The 25,199-nt window shown below is 37.0% G+C and overlaps 1 protein-coding gene across 1 annotated transcript; it reads left to right on the plus strand.

Annotated features, from left to right (window-relative positions):
- The first annotated feature begins 3,542 nt into the window (after window positions 1-3,542).
- On the plus strand, window positions 3,543-23,292 carry PSMA6 (proteasome 20S subunit alpha 6). Its single transcript, XM_063090974.1, has 7 exons — window positions 3,543-3,718; window positions 15,786-15,880; window positions 16,363-16,444; window positions 17,352-17,507; window positions 20,085-20,263; window positions 21,322-21,416; window positions 23,066-23,292. Exons 1-7 carry the CDS (start codon window positions 3,643-3,645, stop codon window positions 23,121-23,123), a joined length of 741 nt encoding a protein of 246 aa, XP_062947044.1. The 5' UTR covers window positions 3,543-3,642; the 3' UTR covers window positions 23,124-23,292.
- The last annotated feature ends 1,907 nt before the right edge of the window (window positions 23,293-25,199 follow it).

The following is a 25,199-nucleotide window of genomic DNA, read 5'->3' on the forward strand; positions in this document are numbered from 1 at the left end:
TTGGTGGCCCCACAGAGAGGAAGATCAAACTTTCCATACAGACACAGCAAGTCTGCCCCAGAGGCTTGTGTTAAAGCTGCAGGATACTGGTACCCAGACTTTGGTGAAAGCTCCCTGACCCAGGGGGAAGTCCACCTGGGTGAGCAGTTTAGCTGCTGCCTGGCACCCAGTGGCACATATTCATGAACTCTGCTTCCAGGGGATTTCCCTTTGCAATGGAATCAGCAAGGGTTTTGTCTTTCTGAAAAATTTCCCAGAGGAATTCATCTGCCTATGTGAAAAATCTCAATTTCTAATATAAAAATGACCTTTTAGGTTTTTGAGATTTGGATTTCTCATTTAATAACAAATCTTTTCAAATGAAAACAAACATAATAGAAAACCCAGATAGTGAGAATGATATTTAATGATCTGAGTGCCTACTTGCTAGGCACTTTTTGGTATTGACAATACACTGGTGAGCAAAACGGTAGTGGCCACTGCCCTCAAGGAGCCTGACGTTCTAATTCTAGCTTTCAGTTTATGTTTGTAATGAAAATGAAGTTGACTCCTAGGAAGAATCCTTAAGAGTATTAAAATGTATATACCATCCAAAATCCTATCCCTCTTTTAGGTAAATACGACTTTAAGAGGGGATCAAGATTTGTTTGAATGTGTGAAATAATTCTCACAGCCTGCAGTGTGTGTGATTTGAAATATCCCATCACTGCAAGGTAGTGAATATCCAGAGTCATGTCTACGTAGGAAGCAAAGGATTGTAGCTATTAAAACATTTCTTAGTTGTTTCCTTTCTACAGTTTTCAGTTTGATTTAACAGTCATTTATTGCACTCTTACAAGCCAAGCCCCAATGCCAAGGGTAATGGAGGATACAGAGATGAAAAGTACCCAGCCTCTGCCCTGCCAATCCTTGGTGAAACCCAGACACACAACTCTTGGTCAGTTAAACCATCTAATTGTTGATATTTGACCTACGAAAATGGCCATTTCCTTTGGTTCAGGCTAATAAAAGATTCAAATTATATGTAGTGGACATACGGGAGAGAAAGACAGCCTGACAGATTTGAGCTTCTTAGAACATGGGAATAGGGTGGTCCTTTCAGTAGAGACAGGAGTATCGGGGAGCTTGAGGGGTGATTAGGCAGTGCTGCTCAGAGCAGTGCTGTGGATTGTAGCCCAGGAATAGAAATGGGGGAAAGAAGTGGAAAAAAAAGGCTGAAAAGATAGAGGCCAACTTGTAGACAGCTGTGAACAGTAACCTAAAGACTAGACTTTATTCAGTAGACAGTAGGGAGCCCAAAGGAATCTATGCAGATAAGCCACTCAATGAGATCTTGTTCTAAAAGAAAATGATTCCAAGAGTGTGGATGGATCAACAAGAAGAGACTCTCCTCTACTAGTGTAAACTGTAAAAAGTGTCTAAATTTGGACAGTGGAAGTGGGAATTACAAATAGGGAGGAGAATCATTTCATAGGAATAATCAACAGCATTCAGTAATCAACCAAATGGGAAGATAACGTAATAACAGCCACCATTTAATAAGTGCTTATTATGTGCTAGGTTCTTTAGTACTTGCTTGCCTTCTCTCATTTAATTCTCACAACAGCCCCCATAAAGTGGAATCATATATAAATTTAACAGATAAGGGAATCCAGACTAAGGGCGGTTGCATAAGGTCACATATCTAGTAACTGTCACAAATGGAATTTAAATTCAGGTTTAAATGGAGAGGGGTGCACTCCTAACTCCTATGCTGTAAAAGATTCATTCGTTCAACTAATATTTATTAAGCACTTAATATAGGCTAGGCATTGTTCAAATTGCCTGATCTGTATCAATGAACAAAACAAAGATCCTTGCCCTCATGGAGCTTAGATTAGATGTGGAGGGTCAATAAAGGGTAAACAAAATTATGAATTATATAGTAGAAAGAAAAAGAGCAGAGTAAGGGAGATCAGGATTGTATGGAGGCAGAGTGGGGAAGTATTGGAGAATTAAGACTGCTGCAAGGTTTTGGCTCTGAGTATTCGGAAAGTTTGGTACAAGGGGCAGGAATTTGCTTGAGAGGGAAGAGATGAGATGAGGAACTCTGTTTTAAACATGGTGGGTTTTAAGGTGCCATGTGTCTCAATGTGAAAAATATCACGTAGGCGATTTAGAGAAGATTCAACTCTAGAGAGGTGCCCAGCTACACACCTAAATTTGGGAGACATCAGCATACAATGGGCTGCTGAGGTTGTTAGACTACGTGAGTTCATCCTCCTAGCAGCCTTACAGAGAACTCTTTATCTATGACTATTCAGGCAAACTGTAGGAAGTACAAGCTCTCTTGGAATGTGGGAAAACAAAAGTACTCAAAAGGTCAGCAGGAGTTGCTCCTGAGTAGGGACCTGAACCAGAAACAAGAGACAACTTTTATCAATGCACTTGGGAATTAGCCTAGCTGGAAAGTACCTGTGTGCCAGAGATGCCGTTTGCATTCACTGTTTTCTTCACCATGTTTCAGTTTTGGCTTTTCTTTCTAAGGTTAATAAAGTAGATATTTATTTTTTTATAAAACACTCGAGAAATTGGAATTTCCTTATGAGGTTCTTACAAATTTTTTTCTTTAAAATGGAAAGTGAGTTTAGGAGAAAATACGTAAGAATCCCTTCTTCAGTATTACAACAGGCATTAAAGTGCCACAAACCTTGGTGGCCTTCCTAGTGCACAAACCATCTTTTTCTGGGGGAAAAAAAACTAGCCTAAGATCATGTTTTGCATTTTTTTATTCATTAAACAGGAGTGTGCCTTGGGGCAGAGTCAAAATAAGCAAAATTTTACCTTTTGAAAAGCCACCTGCTGTTCTCTGGAAGCTACCTCGCCTGCTTGGAATTACTTTAATTAATCCATCCAACACTAACTAGCCTGCTATAAGGCTCCTCCCTTTGGATCTTGTTCATTATCAGTCAAGTCCGCTTAACCTCATGATTCCGCCATTATCCATATTTCAACCAATCAATTCCACTTCTAAGACTAAAAATTGTCAGGGCTACTGGCCAAAGAAAGATCTTGCCTGGCAAGAAGAAACTTCTGTTCCTTCCAGTGACTACTTGAATCCGCACCCTTCAGCGCCTACATTTAACGGCTGCTACAATCCATTTCCCCCCTCAGTAGCAAGTGGGAGGAAAAGAGGTTAGAAAGAAAGCCAGCAATCTAATCAGGCACGGGATCGATTTAAGGTGCCAAAACTTAACAGGAGACTTGTTAATTACACGGTCCATTTAAGTCACTCTGATAGGCAAATCACTACTCCGAGCCCCAGGAGGCTTTTTCATCCTTGCTATAGTCAGTTCCTTCTCCGGATGAAAACCCTACACCGCCGCGACCCAAGCTTCACCTCGTCTCTTCAGGCTGCTCAGACGCTGGGCTGGCACAAGCGAAGATAGACCTCTCCCCCTAGCTCCTCCGCCCCGTCAAGGGCGGGCCCTCCGAGCGCTCTCCACGTTCAAACGGACTCAACAGCCTTGAGTTCGGCGGGAAGAGCGGAAGAAGCCTGGCCGGTGCCCCGGAAGCCGTCACTGCAACTTCCGGGAGGAGCTTGTAAGACTTGTGCGGGAGCTACCGGGCGCAGAGACTGTGTTTGAAGTGGTGAAAGCTGACATGTCCCGTGGTTCCAGCGCTGGTTTTGACCGCCACATTACCATTTTTTCACCCGAGGGCCGGCTCTACCAAGTAGGTGAGTGAACCAGGTCCGTCTTTGGCCCACCCGAATTGCCCTGTCATGGTGCAGCCTGGAGCAAGCAGACGCGGCCCGGTTTAGTGTGGGGCTGCAGCAGGGCCGGAGCTGGGACGCAAGAAGGGCCGCGGCCGGTTTGACCCCCATGGTGTTCCCACCCCTATCTGGAGGCAGGGATCGGGGACTGGAAGGCCTGGCTCTGCCCAGCGTGAGGGGCCACACTGCCTGTACACAATAAAGAGTTAAGGAATGTAGACTATAATGCCTCACTGCAGCTTCCTGAGGCCGCTTCAGTTCCATTCTGTCCTGCATAGGCCCAACGTCTGTTCTTTTCTCTAAAGGGTAATAGGTTCTTTAACCTCTCAACTAAAACGCCCCTTTCCCTATTCCTTATTTGTAACGTGGACTGTCTTGTAGTTAATTCCACACACGCATTCAGTGCCACACTACTGGTCCTAGAGGATAGAAAGATGAATGTCACACCCTCTCCCATACTGAAGCTCACAGCTTAAGGGGAGTGACAGATACGTAAACAAACAGTTAAAAATGAAAAGCCAATTTACAAGTACCTACAAAGTTCAAGACATCTTAGGGAAACTGGTAGATAGAATGAGTGGCTCTCAGTTCTAAACTGGCATCCCCAGTTAACCCACATCTATTTGAATGCTCCCACAGTTTAAAAAGCTGGATCTGAATTGTAGATGAGGTATGGTGTACTAGCTGTTTACTGAAGAACAGCTTTAGTTATCAGTTATTCAGTACAAAATGTATTTTGTTGAATTGAAATGATGTCAGGGTTTACGGTATCATCGTAAGCCGGACCCTTGACCTCTTGCCTTAGAGAATTTAGTGTCAGGAGAGCCTTATTTCCATCTGAACCATGATATTTTCATTTTTAAATGAGTAGTATCTCAGTGCCTTGGCAAGGACAGTAATATAGTCATCTGTGCTTGGAAATTATAAGGAGAATTGGCCTGTAAATGAGGTTCTCTTCACCTGTAAATTTTAGAAATAAAGTTTAAAATATGGATGAAACTGGTCCACTGTATGGTTACATACTGTGTATGAAGTAGCAAGAAATATCATATTGGGTAATTCAGTAACACTTTTAACTTATTCCCAATTGAAAAAATATGGTCAAAGATAGAACAAAGAAATAATTGTATCCTCAAGGAATTTTCTTTTTTATTGTTTCATTTCTGCGTTTTAAAGAATTTTCTATATTGGACTACTGCTTTGAGTGTTCTATTTCGTGCTTTTAATATGTGTACAGGAAAATTGACACTGAGACCTACATTTTGCTTCTATATTCTGTATTGTGCTATCCAGCCGTAAAGCATAATCTTTAATGCTTACCAGATTTGGTGAGTAGAAAGGCTGAATATAGTGTCATTGTAATTGTTAAGATTTGGAAGAGAACATGTTCAAAACAAGTTTAATATCTAGGCAGAATGACTTTAATCTCTCCCTCGTTGAGTAACACACTCCCTCTGCTATTCAGGACATTAATTAGACATTGTTAGGAAAAAAGAAAGTGAAAGAATAGTTAGTATGAGCAAGCAGTATAGTGGTGAGGAGTTCAGACCCTGGAGCCATTCCCAGATTCAGATCTCTGCTCTGCTCCATACTAGCTAATCCAGACAAGTTATGTAACTGTAGCCTTAGTTTCCATTTGCAATTTGGACTAATAATAATTTCTCCATATATAGTTGTATTTTGTGGGGATGTGAGGGGCTGGCCAGTCTGGTAATCCAAACCCTTGACCTTGGTCACTGTGCTCTAACCAACTGAGCTAACCAGCCAGCCTCATGTATGGCTGTTTTGAGGATTAAATAATGCAATGTATGTAGAGTGTTTAGTGCGTGCTTGCCACATACTAAATGCTCAGTAAATGTTGTCAGATGCTTGTTTGATTCTTTGAGTTTAAAAAAATTTTTTTTGTTTATTAGATTAGAAGCTCTGTAGATACAAAATATTTCCCTTTCTATGGGTCCATTCATGCTTAGTTCTCCAGTGAAATATATGTACATAATCATGATATTGTAAATGCTGTTTGTTAGTTTGTAAACTTCAGAATCCTTCAAAGAGAAAACATGTAAGAATTATAGAGTGCAAGTTGTTAACCTTATCAATGGAAAAATAATAGAACAAAAATGGGGCAATGACAAGGGAAGGAATGATTAATGGAAAGGTAAATATGCTCCTCATCTTTCATAGCTGGGACTTAAAAGATAAATGTAGTCTAACGTTGATAAATCAAAAAATAGAGGTATAAATTTGAAGTTACAATGCTAAGCATAATTATAAGCATACTTTATAGTTATAAATTGTGACATATTATTGACAGTGTTTGCTCCCAGTGAGTAGGGAGAAAGACTTGTTTTTCATTTTATACCTTTTGGTAACTATTGAAAAATTTCTCTAAACATATGTATGCAAGTGTGTGCCACATATGTGTTAAAGATTATAGAGCACTGTCTTAGTCTGTTTTGTGCTGTATAACAATACTTGAGACTGGATAATTTATAAAGAACAGAAATTTATTGGCTCATGATTCTGGAGGCTGGGAAGTCCAAGACTGAGAGGCTGCATTTGGTGAAGGCCTTCTTGCTATGTCATAATATGGTGAAAGGCATCGCATGATGAAAGGGCTAGAACAAGCGAGCAAGAGAGGTCCAAATTCACTTTTATAACAAACCCATTCTTGTGATAATTAACCCATTCCTGCAGTGATGACATGAATCCATTCATGAGGGCAGAGCCCTAATGACCTATTCACCTCTTATTAGGCCTCACTTCTCAACAGTTGCATTGGGGGCTGAGTTTCCAACATGTGAACCTTGGGAGACACATTAAAGCCATAGTAGGCACCTAGCTTTGAAATCTAATTTCAGGAATTGCTGAAGTTACCAGTGGGGAAACTGAGGCTCTAGTGGGCCAAATTAAGCCTGGCTACTTTTAGGCCCTCCTCTTCTGCTTGCTGATTCTTTGCTGGATGGGTCTGGTAAAGGAGGAGAGGAGCAGTCACACGGATTTGTTTGCCAGGTGGATGGGAGCACTGCCTAGTTACTTCTAAAAAAGGAGCATGCTGATAGGGAGCTTGAAAGGAATGGACTGGTAGAGACAGATTGGATAGGAGAGTTTTCTAAATAAAACATAGAAGTGGCATTGTGTATTGAAGCCAGAATTCCTGGGTTTGAGTCCTTGCTCTACACTGACTATGAAAACTTTCTTCATCTGTAAAATAGGGATAATGATTCCACCTAGCTGATAGGGCTCTAAGGATTTAATGAGTTAATAAATGTAAAGGACTTAGAACAGTGCCTGGCATATAGTAAGCATTCAATAAATGTTTCTGTGAGGGATGCTGTCAAAAAGAAACAAGTGGCTGATATGAGTGGAGTCAGAGGTTTCACAAATAAATGGAATGAGAAGTACTTATCCTTTGCCTCTTTTCAAAGCAGTGTTTCTCAACCCAGGCTTCTCATGGCCTCCATGAAGCTGATTTGAAATTAAATGTGTGTGTGTGTTTGTGTGTGTGCATATGTACATATATATGTACATATACATAAGTACATATATAACTAAACAAAAAAGGGATGGCAGCAAACTATTTTCAAACCTCATATTCTCCCTTCCCCCTACAGCAGTGCCAAGATTTCTAGTGATCCCATCCCCTTTAGGATCACCATTTTAAAGAGTAAAATATTAGGAAGCACTGAAGTGAGCCACACTTCCTGATTATGTAGCCTACAAGCTTAGGGAAAGACAGAATAGGCAGCTTCAAAAAATTTTAATAACAAAGTTTTAGTCACACAGTATTGAAAATGAATATACTTTCCTTGCCCTAGTGGAACATCCCTTGTTTTTTAAATAACCAAACTTCATAGAATATATGGATCTTTCAATTTATTTTTCTTTTTCCAGCCCGTGTTTATATGGTAAAAAAATTGTTTATATCCCAAAACTCAATACAGCATTTAAAACAAAAGTACAGATGGGAAAAGTCTTGAATTATGTTCCTAATAATTGGTAGAACCTCAGAGAGAGTCGCCTGTAGATGCTTTGCAAAGCCTGGCAAATATCCACAAAGGGGATATGCATCGCCACTGTTGGTGGCATCACAGTCTGAGCTGTTCACATTGTGAGACATTGTCTGGCCTTGTGTGCTTCTTCTGAACATTTTGCCATAGTACTGAATCCCAGAAAAGCTGGGAAAGTGTTGGGGGAAAATGTAAGGAAGGAAGCAAAGTGAATAAGAGATTACTGTGGAAAGATATATCTATACACAAAGCAACCGTTTATTAACCATTTTGTTTGTGAGCAGGGAAGCAATTTACATCCTAACCTAATGGTTTATTTTTAAGTTGAGCCACAGTTTCATGTGGTTCAATCTAATACTTATATATAGGTGTTTTACTATGTATTTAAGTTAAAATTTAGAAAATTGGGGACTTGGGGTCTAGTGTAATCCATTATAATTTTTCCCATTTAGAAAATGGGAATGGACTATCAGTTACCATTTTCTTGCATCATTTGGACATTCAAGAACAGATCACTGAGGTTAACACAATGGTTTTGCTAGTTTTGTAGATTTCTGAAATTTTAGCCAAAACCAAAATCTTCAGTGATGGAAATAAAGTGTTTAAGTACTATTGCCAACACTTGAATTCTGACTTTAAAAAATAAGTATGGCTTTATAATGATGCCCATAAACTATTTTTTCTTAATTGGTTTTTATGTACCATAGGTTGCTCACCTCTCCTGTAAATTGTGATATTACTTTTTACCCTCCTAGTGTTTCTTTAGAAAATACTCTTTAGGTGTTGGGTTGTCTCTAGATTCTGTACTCTGTCAGTTTCCATTTTTCTGGAAATTCTTATAAAATACATATTTTATGGTGGTAGTGTTAAAATGGGGATTCATTTATATAAAGCTTCATTGAAAATTACAGTGCAGCATGGTGAGTAGTACTAAAATAATGGTACAAAAAAAGATACTATGGGAAGAGACTAATTGCCAGGGAGAGCCAGGAAAGGCTTCTCAGAGAAGAGGAATTGACCCAGATGGAGGTGAGATAGGAAAATTTGGGGGACCAGTGCATGTGTCAGTCATTGTGCCTGGAGTCACAACTGGAAAAGTAGATTGTAGTAAGATTTTGAAGGTTTGGGTACCATGCTAGTTTGGACTTTGTCCCGTGGGTTTTGGACAGAGCCACGTTTTTTAAAAATTTTTTAATTTTTAAATTTTTTTTAAAATTTTATTTTGTCGATATACATTTTGGCTGATTATTGCTCCCAGAGCCACGTTTTTAAGAAGGGCAAGGTCATTAAGTAATATAGCAGGAGAGTTGAGTGTGGAAATGAGATTAGAGTAGAAAGGGATTGATGATGAAAGTGACTAAAAGACCAATTAGGAGAGGCTTGTTCAGTAACCATATAAGCCCTAATGAGTGAACTAAGGTAAAGAGAGAAAAAGGGTGGAGGAGACTTGAGTTTATTTTTTAAATTTTTATTATAGAATATTTTAAACAAAAGTACGTAGTACAGTGATCCTCATATACCCATCACCCAGTTTCATCTGTTGTCAACATTTTGTCAATCTTGTTTTCTCCCTTTCCTACACACTTTCCCTCTGCTAGAGTACTGTATTCTAAAGTAAATGTTAGGTATGAGAGTGGATATTTCTGAGGTGAGAGAGGGGGAGGCGAAGAGTCAAGGATGATACCTGGGTTGTAGCTTGAAAAATAAACTGTGAGTGGCTAGTAACATCATTATTTGAGATAAGGACTGTAAGAAAAGAACCAGGTTTATAGAGAGGAGTTTATTTTCAGACATGTCTGTGGGAGAAATAGGCATTTGCAAGTATGGGCCCAGAACTAGAGGTGACAGAATTAGTAGTGATTACATAGGTTATAGCTGAATCCATGGTATAGGATAAAATCATCCAGGGATAGGGAGAAATGTTAGAATCCTTGGGAATACTAGTATTTAAGGAGCTGGCTGAAGAGATGGAAGGGTAAAGGAGACTGAGAAGGGAAGTTCAGACAAATAGGAGAGAAATAGTAGGAATGATAATCTTAACTAAGAACTTTTTTTCCTGTTTTTTAATGTCTTTGTTCATTCATTCATTCGTTCGTTCGTTCGTTCGTTCGTTCGTTATTTTGGTGGATGGCGAGCAAGGGGATCCAGACCCTTGACCTTGGTGTTTACCAGCACCACACTCTAACCAAGTGAGCTAACTGGCCAGCCCAAGAACTTTAAATAAAAAATTCAGTTCCTTGGTTGCACTAGCCACATTTCAAGTACTCAATAGCCACATGTGGCCAATGGCTATTATGTTGGATGGTGCAAATATAGAACATTGCCGTCATTACAGAAATTTCTGTTGGGCAGCACTGGTCTATGTAAAGAGGGATAGAGAAAGACTCTCTTAATGAATCCTGGCAAATTCACAGGTGCATTCTCTATTAAGAAGCATTTTTTTATAGGTAAAATTTTTTATTTTGTGGGACAAAAATTTATTATGTGGTGGGGGTGATGTTCTGTTTATTGTTGCTTTTTACCTTTTGCATTATTTAAGCAATAAGCAAGTATTCATTTAGTTCAGGGATAACAAGGCACAAATGCTTACACAGACCAGATAAGTAATACCAGTGAATGAAACAGACTGGATGAGATATGACAGGGAGTGGTGAAACCTTCAGAAAACTGCAGAACATGTGCCTGGCCCTAGGTGATTCTTGCTTTGTGGGACAGTTGCTATATGGGAATGAAGGTCAAGTGTTAACCAGAAAATTTTTTTTTCCTGATTAAAACTTTATCACATCTACAAAAACCCTCTCCCATATAAGGTAACATTCACAGGTACCAGTGATTAGGACATGGATATCTTTTCAGGAATCATTTTTCATCCTGCCATAGGGTTTATAATTTTGTTGGTTTGTTGTTTTTGTTAAAAAAAACCTAAACACAATTTTTGACTTTGGTGATTTTCCCCTTTTGTTTCTTCATTGATTTCTTGTATTCATTATTCCAATTTGGGTTTACTTTGCTCATTTCTATCTTCTTAAAGTGGAAACTTAAGTCATTGATTTCAGACTTTTCCTGATATAAGCAATTAAGGATATTGTGTTAGTTTTCTATGCTGCATAAAAGTTACTGCAAATTTAGCAGCCTAAACAATACATTTATTATCTCATAGTTTCTGTGGATCAGGAGTAGTCTGGGCACAGCTAAGCTGGGTCCTCTGCCTAGGATCTCACAAGACTGCAGTCATGATGTCATCCAGGCTGTGTTCTCATCTGGAGGCTCAACTGAAGAAGAATCTGCTTACAAGCTCACTGAGGTTGTTGGCAGGATTCATTTCCTTGCGGTGTGTGACTCAGGGCCTCAGCGTTTTGCTGGCTGTTGTCAGGAGGCCACTTACTTTATCAAGACAACAAGGAGAATCTCTAGAGTGAGTCTGTTGGCAACGTGGAGTCTTATATAATGTAATCAGGAAAGCAACATCCCATCACCTTTGCCATATTCTGTTAGAAGCACGTTACAGGTCCTGCCTACACTCAAGGGGAGGAGATTACACAAAGGTGTGAACACCAGGAGGCAGGTGTTGTGGAGGGGAGGCCGCTTTAGAGTCTGTCTGCCATAGCAATGAAATTCTCTCTAAACACTGTTTTAGCTGCATTCTGCAAGTTTTGATATATTTTTATTACCATTCAGTAGAAAATATTTTTAATGTTCCCTTGTGATTTTTTTTTTTTTTCTGCAACCCATGGATTATTTAGAAATGTGTTTTTAATTGTCAGACTTTTAGGGATTTTAATACTTAAAATTTTACTGAGACTTGTTTTATGGCTTAGCATGCCATCTGTCTTGGTAAATGTATCATGTGCACTTGAAAAGAATGTATGTTCTTCAGTTGTTGCCAGTAGTATCTATAGATATCAACTAGGACAGGGTTGTTGATAGTGTGGTTCAGATCATGGCATGTCTATTCCGCCCCCCCATTTCTAGCAGTTACTAAGTGACAGTGTTAAAAATCTTCAACTACGTGGGATTGGCCATTTCCCCACTAATTCTGTCAATTTTTCTTTCACCTATTTTGAGGTGCTCTTATAAGGTGCATATACAGTTATGATTTTTATGTTTACCATTTTATTATTTATTTCTGTTTCTCTGTTTTGTTTGCTCATTTGTTCCTCTGACCTCCTTTCCTACCTTCTTTTGTTTTATTTGAGTAGTTTTTAGAATTTCATTTTAATCTATTAACGTTTTGGCTACTTCTTTTTTTGGGGGGGTGGGGTTTGTTTTGTTTTGTTTTGTTTTTTGATTGGCAAGGGGATCGCAACGGTGAGGTCCGCACCACGCTCAGCCAGTGAGCGCACCGGCCATCCCCATATAGGATCCAAACCCGGGGCCTTGGCACTCCCAGAGCTGCACTCACCCGAGTGAGCAATGGAGCCGGCCCTTTGGCTACTTCTTTGCATTTGTTTTTTAGTGGTTGCTCTAAAGATTATAAATACATAATTTCTCCCAGTTTTCTTAGAGTTAATATTTATCATGTCACATAACGAATACAAAGCTTGTAAGTTCATTTACTCCCTTTCCTTTATGTAAAGTAGTACATTTACATATTTGATAAACTCCACAAATGTTATAATATTTGCTTTAAACAGTCATGTATTTTTAAATAAATAAAGATAAAATAATCTTTTCTAGTTGCACAGATATTTGTCTGTCTGCTCATTTTTTTTTTTTTTTTTTTTACTTTTTGTGACCGGTAAGGGGATCGCAACCCTTGGCTTGGTGTCGTCTGCACCGCGCTCAGCCAGTGAGTGCACCGGCCATCCCTATATAGGATCCGAACCCGGGGCGGGAGCGCCGCTGTGCTCCCAACCGCTGCGCTCCCAACCGCTGCACTCTCCCGAGTGTGCCTCGGGGCCGGCCCTGTCTGCTCATTTTTAATGTTCCTCGTTTCTGAAGATCAGGGTTTTTACCTGATATCCTTTTCCTTAAACCTGAAGAGCTTTCTTTAGCATGTCTTGTTGTAGGTCTGAAAGTGTCTTTATTTTGCTTTCATTCTTGAAGGATATTTTTGTTGGATATTTAGAATTCTTTTTTTTAAAAAAAAAAAAGATGACCGGTAAGGGGACCTTAACCCTTGACTTGGTGTTGTCAGCGCCATGCTCTCCAAAGTGAGCTAACTGGCCATCCCCGTATAGGGATCCGAACCCGTGGCCTTGGTGTTATCAGCACCACACTCTCCCAAGTGAGCCATGGGCCTTCCCTGGATATAGAATTCTGAATTGAGAGTTTTTTCTTTCCATACTTTAAGGATGTTGTTTCACCCATATTCAATGAAGTCAGCAGACATTCATATCATTCTCTTGTTCATAATTTGTTGTTTTCTCTGTTTTCAAATTTTTCCCTATTTTTGGTTTTCAGGGATCAGACTATATTTGACTACGTGTTGTTTCCTTTGTATTTATTCTGCTTGGAGTTTTCTAAGCTTCTTTAATTTTGTTCTGTGTCTTTTGCCATATTTGGAACATTTTTAGCCATTATTTCTTCAGATTTTTATTTATTTATTTATTTATTTATTTATTTATTTTTTGGCCCCATTTTCTTCTCTACCAAATTACACATATATTACACATTTTGATGTTGACCCACAGATTTTTTTTTTAATCTCTTTTCTCATTTTTTCTTTTTCTAAAATTTTTAGAATATAATCCATAGGTTCACATCTCTCTTCTCAAGGTTGGATAATTTTTTGTATCAGATATCTATTTTTCAATTCCGTAATTTCTGTTTGGTTCTTTTGTACTTTCTGTGCTGAAATTTACTATCTTATTTCATTTTGAGAATAATTTTTATCATATCATTTAGCATAGTTATAGTAGCTATTTTAAAATCCTTGTCTGGGGGCCAGCCCATGGCTCACTCAGGAGAGTGCAGAGCTGATAACACCGAGGCCACGGGTTCAGATCCTATATAGGGATGGCCGGTTAGCTCACTTGGGAGAGTGTGGTGTGGACAACACCAAGCCAAGGGTTAAGATCCCCTTACCGGTCATCTTTTTAAAAAAAAAATAAAATAAAATCCTTGTCTGTTTATACAACATCTGGGTCATCTCAGGGTTGACCTTTTTGAGAATAGATCACATATTCCTGTTTTTTGTTTGGTTTTGTTTTTTTAGTTTGGTTTGATTTGTTTTCTTTTTGGTATGTTGAGTAGTTCTGGATTGTATTCTGAACATTGGTGAACATTACATTGTGAAGATGCTGGATACTGTCATATTTCTCCAAAGAGTGTTGACTTACTTTGTTTTGTTTTAGTAGGCAATTAATTAGGTTAGTTTTAAACTACAAAGTCTGTTTCTTGGGTGGCATCTTAAATTTCACTTTAATTCTTTTATTCTTAGCTAGGCTGCTTAGAGTCTGCCTTGTTGTATGTGTGGTTATGGAATCAGCCAGAGATTAGGGTAACCTTTACATGTAGAAGTTGGGGCTCTCCCTTCTCTGGCGCTCTCCTTTTCTCTCTTTTATTTTCCTGTAGCTACAGTTATCCCAAACTGTTCTAGTTTTTTAGTCCAAAAAGAATGAATTTTTTATGGCAATTTAGCACTGACTGCTCTCAGGCTGTGATCCACAAAAATGGGAAATTCTCTCCATACCATTCCCTTCTCCCAAGTATTGATCCCCCTGTAGAATCTGACTCTGTGGTGTCTTCAGGCAATTATTATTGTTTTGTCTAGAGTTAGTAGTTTTTAAGCTGTGGAGGGTTGATACAGTAGAAGCTTTATTATCTATATCAGAAACAGAACCAAGAAGCAGTTTGAAAATTGTATTTTAGAAGTTATTAGTGATGTAAAGATGGTGAAAATTAACTACTGTATTATAATTAGCCAATTAAATCCAGGCTAAATTTGAGGATTTCCTTTAAGGTGATTTTCTAGACTCTCTTTGCCCTATTTTTTTGTTCTCTCTTCAGTATATAGTCATTTAGAAATATTTGATAAGTAGTCATTATTACAGCTCCTAATAAAGGAACTCTTTGGTATCATAGGTAGTATCTTCTTCAGCTGGTCCTCATCACCTGTGGCTTTTTAAACAGATGAGGTGATGCCTCAGACCCAGTGCCCAGAGTAACACTTGAAGACAGAATTTTAAAATTATTATGTGTTCAAAATGTAAATAATGATTGGGATTATGAGTAATTTTTTTTGTTTTAAGTTACATTCTGTATTTTCTATGTTTTCTACAATTAGCATATATTAATTTTTGTTCTTTATTTCTACTTACAAATTATTTGTCTATTACTAAACTTAAATATTGCAGAAATATATAATATAGAAGGTGCTAGTCTTGTCTGTAATCCTACTCTCCAAAAACATCATTATTAACTAAACTACATGGTGCCAAAGTAGTTTGTTTTCATGCTACCGTTTTGATCCCAGTGTTTAACCTGTGGAGTGGATTGATAGTAGTTAGAAGTACACGAGATGAATTTTATTATAGATGAACTAAAGAATCATATGTTTAAATAACATGAAAATTGCAAAAAAAAGCATGATCCAGAAAAATTCAACTTGATATAAAAAATCAGTGCAGAATAATCTAACAGCAGGTAAAACTGCATGTGGTCAAATTAGTTATCGATCAAGAGTTAACAGAAGTATTAAATCTTGAGAAAATTTAGAGCAGCTAAATTTGGCCCAGGAAAACCAGATTTGGTAGAATAATGGCCACAAGACAAAGTTTTAAAATGACAAAACGCATAATAGATAAAGATTTGATAGGATTGAAATTAACTAAATTAAAACTTTATTGGAAATTTGGTACTTGAGCCTGATGAAAATAATTTTAGTAAAATGAAAATGTAAAGAAATGGAGTTGGTTTAACTATGAGTTATTATTATCCTGACTTTACATGTCTTGGATGGCATTCCGTGTTAGTTCATATAGCTCTTACCTTATTCTTTTTAACGATTGTTTATTATTCCATTGTGTGAATATATGATAATTTGTTTCACCTTTAAAAAAAAAAACTATTCTGTTTTCCAGAATATGCTTTTAAGGCCATTAACCAGGGTGGCCTTACATCAGTAGCTGTCAGAGGGAAAGACTGTGCAGTAATTGTCACACAGAAGAAAGTACCTGTAAGTAATACTGCCCAGTCAGTTATTACAGAATATAATGCAAGAAATGTTCATGAGTTTGTACAAAAGTATGTTATTACTTAAATACATTAACATTATTCTTGCTCTGACTCTGCTTTCCAATTAGTCATTCAAGAAGTATTGAGCCTCTATGTACAGTTTAGCTGAGTGGACAGAATTAACATATCAAACTTTGTGGTATGATTATAAGGACAAGGAGATTTCTAAGTCTTTTTTTTTTTTGAGGGATCTTCAGACATGCTTTGATATGCTATAATTCTTGCCCACAGGAAACATATCATCTAGAAAAGGAAAACAGAGTCTCCGCCTACCCCTTTTATTAAAATCGGTTTTAACTATAAAATAAACAGAAGATATTATATAGTTTATTGTTGCAGTTCTATAGTATATATATATTTTTATAATTACACAGAGACCTGTGGGTTTTTAAAAAGATTATCTTGATTTATTTTGTTCATTAGGACAAATTATTGGATTCCAGCACAGTGACTCATTTATTCAAGATAACTGAAAACATTGGTTGTGTGATGACAGGAATGACAGGTAACAGCTAGATATCTTATATATCATAAGCCTTGCACACATTATTTTCTATTTTCTTCAAATTATTTTTGAGTTTTGCATTAATTTTAAAACTCTATTTAGTGCTGGATTTTCAGGTGATATGAGTAGATTTGCAGTCTTCCAAGGCTAGTATCAATATTTATATGGTGAAATTTTTTGAAATTATATGTGTAATGGAATTAGGTCTTTATGCTAGTGTCAGGGAAACTGGTCTGAGGCTTCTCTCACAGATGATATATTTCAGATATAAGTTCATAGTTTACGAGGACCTAAGTCAGTATATCTCAAATCTGGTTAGAAGTGGATGAGTGAGAATTATTATAAAAATTACATTGGGTTTCTATTTTCTGAAATCAAGGGAAAATTTAAGCCTAAACACAAATATCAAGAGAGATTACTCTCTCTACTTAGAGTTTGTTCTTTTGGGAAGTATAAGATACTTGTAGAAACTATTTTGACTGCTGGTGAAAGGCTCAACATAAAAGGGCAGTACTGTGGAGCTGGGTAGTTAGCTCAGTTAGTAAGCATATGATATTATAACACCAAGGTCAGGGGTTCGGATCCCCTTACTGACCAGCTGCCAAAAAAATAAAAAGGGGGTAACCTAAAAGAGCAGTACTTTGTATAGAGCTCCGTCTTTTTAATAATTTTCATGTACTTATTGCTGTCATTCAGTATTCATTGGACCCTTTCTCCTTTCCTTAACATATATATAATATGTACTTCAATAGTTCATGGAAAAATAGAATTAAAAGATAATACAAATCTTTCCATAAACTTTTTGAAGACTCCTCGTGTGTGTGTGTGTGTGTGTGTGTGTGTGTGTGTGTTTCAGGTTCATTCTTTCCTTCTAAAGAGGTAACCCTTTGTTTTTTTATTCTATAAGCTGACAGCAGATCCCAGGTTCAGAGGGCACGCTATGAGGCAGCTAATTGGAAATACAAGTATGGCTATGAGATTCCTGTGGACATGCTATGTAAAAGAATTGCTGATATTTCTCAGGTCTACACACAGAATGCTGAAATGAGGCCTCTTGGTTGTTGTAAGTATGCTAAGAAGTCTCCCAAATAATTGATGAATTATAATTTTTTTGTAGAACATCTATAGAGAAAGTTATTTAAGTAACTTGGGTTCTGAACATGTGGCTTGGAAATTATATAAGGTGGGAAAATTTTTGTAATAAATTAGAGCTGAAGGATGGGTTTCACAACAGTATTTTAGGTATTATCTTTAAGTTTTAGATGCTATTAGACTTTGTTTTTTGGTGGCTGGCCAGTATGGGTATATGAACCCTTGCTTGACCTTGGTGTTATAACACTGCGCTGTAGCCAACTGAGCTAACCAGCCAGCCCCTAGACTTTTTATCAAAATATTTTTATTTGGAGTGTGTGATTTGAAAGATCCAAGTCCATATTTTGTTAGGCTGTTGTAATGGGGTTCTACCGCAATTCCTAATTACTAATTCCACGGAAGTACCTAAATTAGGCATCTTAACAATGTAGCTGTTTCTTTTGACCACCCTAAAGAATTAGGGTCACATACAGACCTGTGACTCATATTTTTAGAATAAATTTCTGTTTTTAAAAACAAGTAAAATTTTATTGGGAGAAGGATAAGATTTACTGATTTTTGATTTAATATAAATTAGCCTTAAAAATTTAATGCATGTTTGTTTCTGACCTTGTGTCATTCATTTATGAGAATCAAAGCAGTCAATGTAATGATTTCTATGCATCTGACCCTATTGACCTCTCACTTAAAAGGTGCTCCTCTCCTGATTTCTTAAATGATACTCTCTTCTCAATTTTCTTAATTCATCCTCTTCTGCTGGTCACTTCAATGTCGTTACTACCAGGGTTCTCTCTGGTCTTGTTTCCCTCTTCACCCTGTCTGGGTAATTTCACCCACTTGCATGGCTTCACTTACTATTCATATTCCAGTCACTCACATGTATCTTAACCCAATCCCTTCCTCCATGTCCCACAGACACTTGAAACTTGAAATCATTACTATTTTGCTATGTTTATCCTCAACTTCTCAACTCTCACCCTATCTTCCCAGGTATCTGATTAGTCAAGTTTTACCTCAGATTAACTGTTCCTTCTCCATTTCCTCTGTCACTTCATCATCTGTTGCCTCTGCTGCCTGTCTAGTTTACCTGTCTCTTCTCTCCCATCTCACTCTTTCCAAGTCTGTTCTCCATATCCTGCATGACTTATCATTCTAAAATAGAATTTTGATTGTTGCTTCCTTGGAAGAACTGATTCCTCATCTGCTATAGGGTAAATTCTAAACTCCTTAAAATGATGTGCAAGTTTACCCCCATTTACCCTTCTTTCTTATACTCTTCCTCCTTCACCTGAAGCTCCTGTCATATACAGATCTAATTGTCATTCCCAGGGTACACGCAGCCCTTCCATGTCTCAATGCCTTTGTATGTGTTGTCCTTTTTACCTTGATTGCCTTCACTGTCCTTATCACCTATTAAGCCCTGCTCATCTTGCAAGACCCTGGAGTAAAATGTATTTGATTTTCCCCCAAGCTGTAAGTGGGTATCACTTTTGAGTTGCCCTTGTACTTGGTATATGGCAAGTGTAAAATTAAAGAAAACTACTTGGTTTATAGCAAGTATAAAATTAAAGAAATAAAGCAGATATCTGATCACTGTCATAGAGTGTTTGTCAATAAAATAAAGTTGGAAATTCCTCATTACTAAGTAGATGCTGTACAACATCTATAAATATGAATAAAGTAATTGGCTAATACTTAATCTTATAGTAGTACACCATATAAAAGAGGTTAAAAATCTGGAATATAATAAAGCAGGAGTTAATCCATTGCTTAAATACTTTGTTACCTACTTTGCTGAGTAGAAAGAAATTTGCTGGTGGTGTTGTTTTAAATGTCTGAGTATAAGGTAGTAACATTAGATTCATAATAACAAAGTTACATATACAGAATTTAGAGTTTGGTTGTACTGACTGACTAGAGGCGTGTATAACAACAGTAACAAAGATGGGGAGTTTAAAGGTGAGCAGGTAGCCCCTAAGTGTACTTCACTTTGCACCAGCATTCCCAAAGTGTGTTCTATACGCTATTGGTTCTCTAGAACCTTAATAGGTATTTTTTCAATTAAAAAAAGTATTCCTTGGTCAAATAAACTGAACTACTGAGTTAAAGATAAGTAGGTCAGCCTACAACAGAATGTTTCAGAGCATTCAGTATGCTGTCGTTTATTATTTGTCTCAAAAAGAGGTATATGAAAATGTTTTCCAAATTTATTTGGCCAGGTAACATCTTGAAGGATTAGAGTTCAAATAAACATGCTTTGGTTAATAGCAAGGATTGGAAAAACTTTATAAATTACATTTGTAACAATTCAAACTATTTTTTAAAAACCTGATAAATCCTTTTGCAAAATGGAAATTTATCTGTTACCTGCTTTATCTGTGGTGATAACCTGTATTTTGTTTGATCAGTTTTCTTAAAGGGAAACACATATCCTAAAATCAGTGACCAAAGTAGTGATTAATGACAGCTATGTGACACCACCAAGAAAGAGGAAATTTTGTTGTATAAAGGTAAAAGATATTTAATTAGGGTCTGTCTTTCATTTTAGGTATGATTTTAATTGGTATAGATGAAGAACAAGGCCCTCAGGTATACAAGTGTGATCCTGCAGGTTACTACTGTGGGTTTAAAGCCACTGCAGCAGGAGTTAAACAAACGGAATCAACCAGCTTTCTTGAGAAAAAAGTGAAGAAGAAATTTGATTGGACATTTGAACAGACAGTGGAAGTAAGTTAACCAAAAAGAGCTGACTTTTTTAATGCCATATAGAACAGTGAGGATCTTTGCATAATTGACACTATATAAAGGCAATTCCTCAGTTATATTACAAGATCTAAGTTTGTCAGCTTAATAATAAAATTGATGTCATTTAGCGGACATGGGAAAATGAGGGCTGCTTTTATTCACTTAATTTCCTACCTTATTTCATAAGATAGAGACAGCTTTTAACAAAATATAAAATAAAATGGGAAAATATAAGTAAGAATAGGAATCAAGAATAGGAATCAGCATGGTTGCAATAATTGAGAGACTCAAGTTAGGTTTAAGCTGCCTGGTAGCAAGATTGAAAAGGTCAGGCTGGCCCGTGGCTCACTCGGGAGAGTGTGGTGCTGATAACACCAAGGCCATGGGTTTGGATCCCATATAGGGATGGCTGGTTAGCTCACTTGGGTGAGAATGGTGTTGACACACCAAGTCAAGGGTTAAGATCCCCTTACCGGTCATCTTTATTAAAAAAAAAAAAAAAAATAGATTGAAAAGGTTGAGAGTCAATAGTACTATTCTTATGGTCCTGAAGGAAGAATAGCCACACACCACATTCTCAGGTAAGCAAACCTTTTCCTAGGAAAAGAATAAGCTCACAGAATGACTTGGGAAAGAAATTATGTCTGGGATATAGGGCACTTAAAACATTCTTAAATTGTTATTACTATAAATTCCTTGAAGGTGCAGACTGTGTCATTCGTCTTTATCCTCTCCGCATTTCACCCCAAATGCTAAGCATAGTGCCTGGCATATCATGGTCATCAAGCAAATAAACTGTATTGTATAAATTATCCTATTTGGTTTGATGGACTTTAACTTATGGCTTCACTTGGTAGAAACAAGTTTCTTACCATAGGCAGGCAACACATTAGAGTACATGAGGCCGTAGACTGCATTACTGAAACATGGAGCAGAAATGAATAACTTGTGGTTAACTTATATGATTTGAACAAGATTGGAATGAGAAAATCTTGGAAACTCTGAAAGATACTATATTTTAATGTTGGTACTTTTTTCAGACTGCAATTACATGCCTGTCTACCGTTCTATCAATTGATTTCAAACCTTCAGAAATAGAAGTTGGAGTGGTTACAGTTGAAAATCCCAAATTCAGGTGAGTTATATTGTACTTAAAGAAGTTTGCCAAGTGTTGAAATTCCAGACTGGAAAGGTAGAGGCATGTGGGTATATTGTCCAGTAACTTAGGGGGAGTGGGGGACAGTTTTTTGAACTATGATTATAGTTTTTTTTTCTTCACACCTGAGAGATCAATATTAAACATATTGGTGTCTCTTTAAGAAAGATATAACAGCTTTTCTCTCCTTTTAGAATGACACAAAATAATCTTTATGTAAGGAGTAAAGTAAGCATAGTGTTTTCTTTTTTTAGTTTAAGGCCAATAAAAATTCAACTCCCAAAGCAGTAGTTTTCAAGTTTTTCAGGTGGATCTTTGGTTATTTAGTAGTTAAGTGGAGCTTCAAAAAGCAATATGAAATATATCAGATGCTTATCCAAAGATCTTTGGAAACCCCAAATTTTGAATACAGCTAATTGAGTTGCAGATACTGGATGCTTGTGTGTTCTTACTGACTGACTGACTAACTCCCACACAGCAGCCTTACAGCTTCCATGATTCAAATCCATCCTGGGTACTTAACATACGCATCAGCTTATTTAATCTTCCCAGCAACCCTATGAGGTGGTTTACATTCCGTGTACCAGTATACTCTTGTGATTAGTGAAAATACTACAGTTAAATCCGCAGATGCAAGGAACTGCTGGGAGGCATTTTAACTATTGTGTGTATCAACTTTTAGATCACAACCATAGTTGTGACATGATCATAGTTGGGGGCAATTTGCAAAACTCTGAAGAACCTGCAGTTAATTCGTGTTTTCTGTTCTGAGACTTACTATCACCTTTTAAAATTTAATTTGCATGTTACTTTAAAAAGTGGATAAGAAACTAAGGATCCTGTGTCTTCAAAAAGCCCTTGTATCATTTATAACTTCTGTAGTAGTAAGTATACTTAAATAATAACTAGAACATATGACATAAGCATCAATAACTACACAAAGTACTTAATATATCCCCAAATTGCATTAAAAAAATGTCATTTTGACAAATTTTACTTTTTAGAAGTCCAGCACTAATAGGTTACATTAGCAAGGTTGCCAAGCGATTGATTCCTTTCAAGGCAAACATCATTTAGGAAATATCGTATGTTCAACATGGAACATGCCAGTAGACTGTTCATAGAATTATAATATTTGTATTCATGGACTTCTGAATCTGGGTAGCTTTTTAAAAATCTGCTTAGATTTCTCAATGGGTTTTCATCTGTCAGCTAATATAAACTTGACTGATACTAGGTATAAAGGCATTTTGACATAGGAGCTAAGTAGAATATATTTTATATCATTTAGCTTTATATTATTTAATTGAAATATTTTCTATCTTAGCAGCAACTAAAGGATTTTGTTTTTAAAAGACCTAATTCTGCATCTGATATCAAAGAAGTAAACATTTTTATGTATAGATGAAGTTGATGTAATGTCTGGGAATTCCTTCAAAATAATCTGAGGGAGTAGAGGAGGGGGTGTAGATTTTTAAGACTGGTTATTAATTGATAATTGTTGAAATTGGATGATAGGTACATAGGTGTTCATTATACTCTTCTACTTTTGTATGTGTTTGAAATTTTTCATAATAAAAAGAGTTTAAAAAATAAATAGTTGTGTTTTTCCCCCTTTTGTCTTCTAGGATTCTTACAGAAGCAGAGATTGATGCTCACCTTGTTGCTCTAGCAGAGAGAGACTAAACATTGTCATTAGTTTACCAAATCCATGATGCCACGTGCATGTGTGTTTGGTAAAAACAAACCAACATGACGGAGGCCCCTGGATTGAAAAAGTAATCTCTCCTACTCCTCCTACTGCTTGCCAAAGTGGTTAGGACTCTGTATAAATAAAAACAGTGCTTTTGGAAAATATTTGCATCCTGTCTTTTTTTACCTCCAATTGTAAGTATTAAGCAGACTGTTAGTACGTGCAGACTTAAATATTCATCATCTTTTCATCTACCTTTGGTAATTTTCTTGACAGAAAAACATATTGCCTTGGCTTAAGGAACTTAATAACCAGAAATGTATACTGTTGCTATATGGCATAATTAATGAATAGCAAACTACAACTCTGGTTTTGAAATCCTGCTCTGACTGTAAGTTGGCATGTGAGACAAGGTCTTTATTTTACAATTCTTCATTCAAACGGGATATTCCTGAACCTGGACTCCTAGTTCCATTGAAGGCTTTAACTGTACTAAAAAGATTATCCTGATTGATCCTCAGTAGTTTTGAGATATTCAGTAAGAACCAGTATTTTTAAGAATAGAAATTGCAGGGCCGAGCCCGTGGCGCACTCGGGAGAGTGCGGGGCTGGGAGCGCAGTGACGCTCCCGCGGCGGGTTCGGATCCTATATAGGAATGGCCAGTGCACTCACTGGCTGAGTACCGGTCACGAAAAAGACAAAAATAATTAATTAATTAATTAATTAATTAATGTATTAGGATTTGTTAAAAAAAAAAAAAAGAATAGAAATTGCAGTTACCTTCAGGAAACAGGTCTAGAAAACTTGTAGAGTGTGTGTATTTCCTGTGCTTCCTTAAGATTAAGTATTTAAAGTTGACATTAAGGAATGAGTTTATAGTAAAGCTTAGATATAACCACCACAAACAGTGTTAAGGGGAAAAAGAACAAATTGTATACCAATACTTCAAAAAGTTAGAAAAATAGAATTAACAGGTAAAATGAGTCTTTCCATAAACTTTTTGAAGACCGCTCATATATTAAGAATAATCTATTTGGTTTTTTTTTAGATGTAAAGGATTAAGTTTTAAAAATTCCTGGAGTGATTCCTTGGTGATCTGAACCACTAATCATTACAGATAATGCAAAACTCTTGGAAAGTCTGAGGCTACTAATTTCATGTCCTCATTTGCACTGGGCGAGACTGGTGCTGTTAACCTCACACAGGTGAGTGGCTGCTGATCTCATACCAATCCCTGGAATCAGAGTTGCACCTGTTCCTGCAGCCACCAGGCCCACACAAGGGGAGGCCATATGAGCATGTGACCTCTAGAAGCAGGAAACTTCATTGACCACATCCTCTTCAGAGCTGAGTCAGGAGTAGTGAAGTTTCCTAACAGGGAAGCAGAGTTCTAGTTCAGGGCTGCTGCTCTGGGATTACCCATCCAAATCCACTAGTCTCTATAAAAGAGCTGCCATCACTTTGAAAGTGGAGTCTGCATAGAAGGGCTACTCCCCTGAACAGACTCTGAAATTCTACGCCCTTAGAGAGCCTGATTTCACCCATTTTCATGGATAAGAGACTAGCAAATAACTCAGATTTTCTGTAAGATTCCTTTTAGGGATAGAAAACTAAAATTCTATGATTTTTACTTAACATTATACAATAATATAAAATCTAGAATTAGGATTAATATGGGACAGTTTTAAATAAATTGGTTAAGTTATTAAAACTTAAAAGAACTGGGAGAAATAGAAAAGACTTTTATCTGAACATTAAATACTCTCATTCTGTTGGGATGGATAACTAAAGGTTAGTGCAGAAATGTTATATACAAAATGCTAAGAAAAATGACTTAAACCTTTAAATATCTTTATCCAAATGGCATTTTGATAAAGTAGTAAGAAATATAATATGTGAAGCTCTTTGGGTAGATAGACATGTGCTTTCCTTGATACCTCATTTTTCCATAAAGAAACAGCATTGTACCATTTAGGTTATAAGTGAACAACTAATCAGGTACTTGATTCCCCAATTATGTTCCAAATCCAAGATTCAAATATGTGCCACAACCAAATTATTACATTAA

Source organism: Cynocephalus volans, chromosome 3 (assembly GCF_027409185.1).
Source record: "Cynocephalus volans isolate mCynVol1 chromosome 3, mCynVol1.pri, whole genome shotgun sequence".
Lineage (NCBI taxonomy): Eukaryota > Metazoa > Chordata > Mammalia > Dermoptera > Cynocephalidae > Cynocephalus > Cynocephalus volans.

Coding starts and splice junctions, on each gene's coding strand:
- PSMA6 (XM_063090974.1), top strand. CDS start 3,643: ATGTCCCGTGGTTCCAGCGCTGGTTTTGACCGCCACATTACCATTTTT. Junction 16,445..17,351: donor TGTGATGACAGGAATGACAG/GTAACAGCTAGA, acceptor TTATTCTATAAG/CTGACAGCAGATCCCAGGTT. Junction 21,417..23,065: donor GTTGAAAATCCCAAATTCAG/GTGAGTTATATT, acceptor TTTGTCTTCTAG/GATTCTTACAGAAGCAGAGA.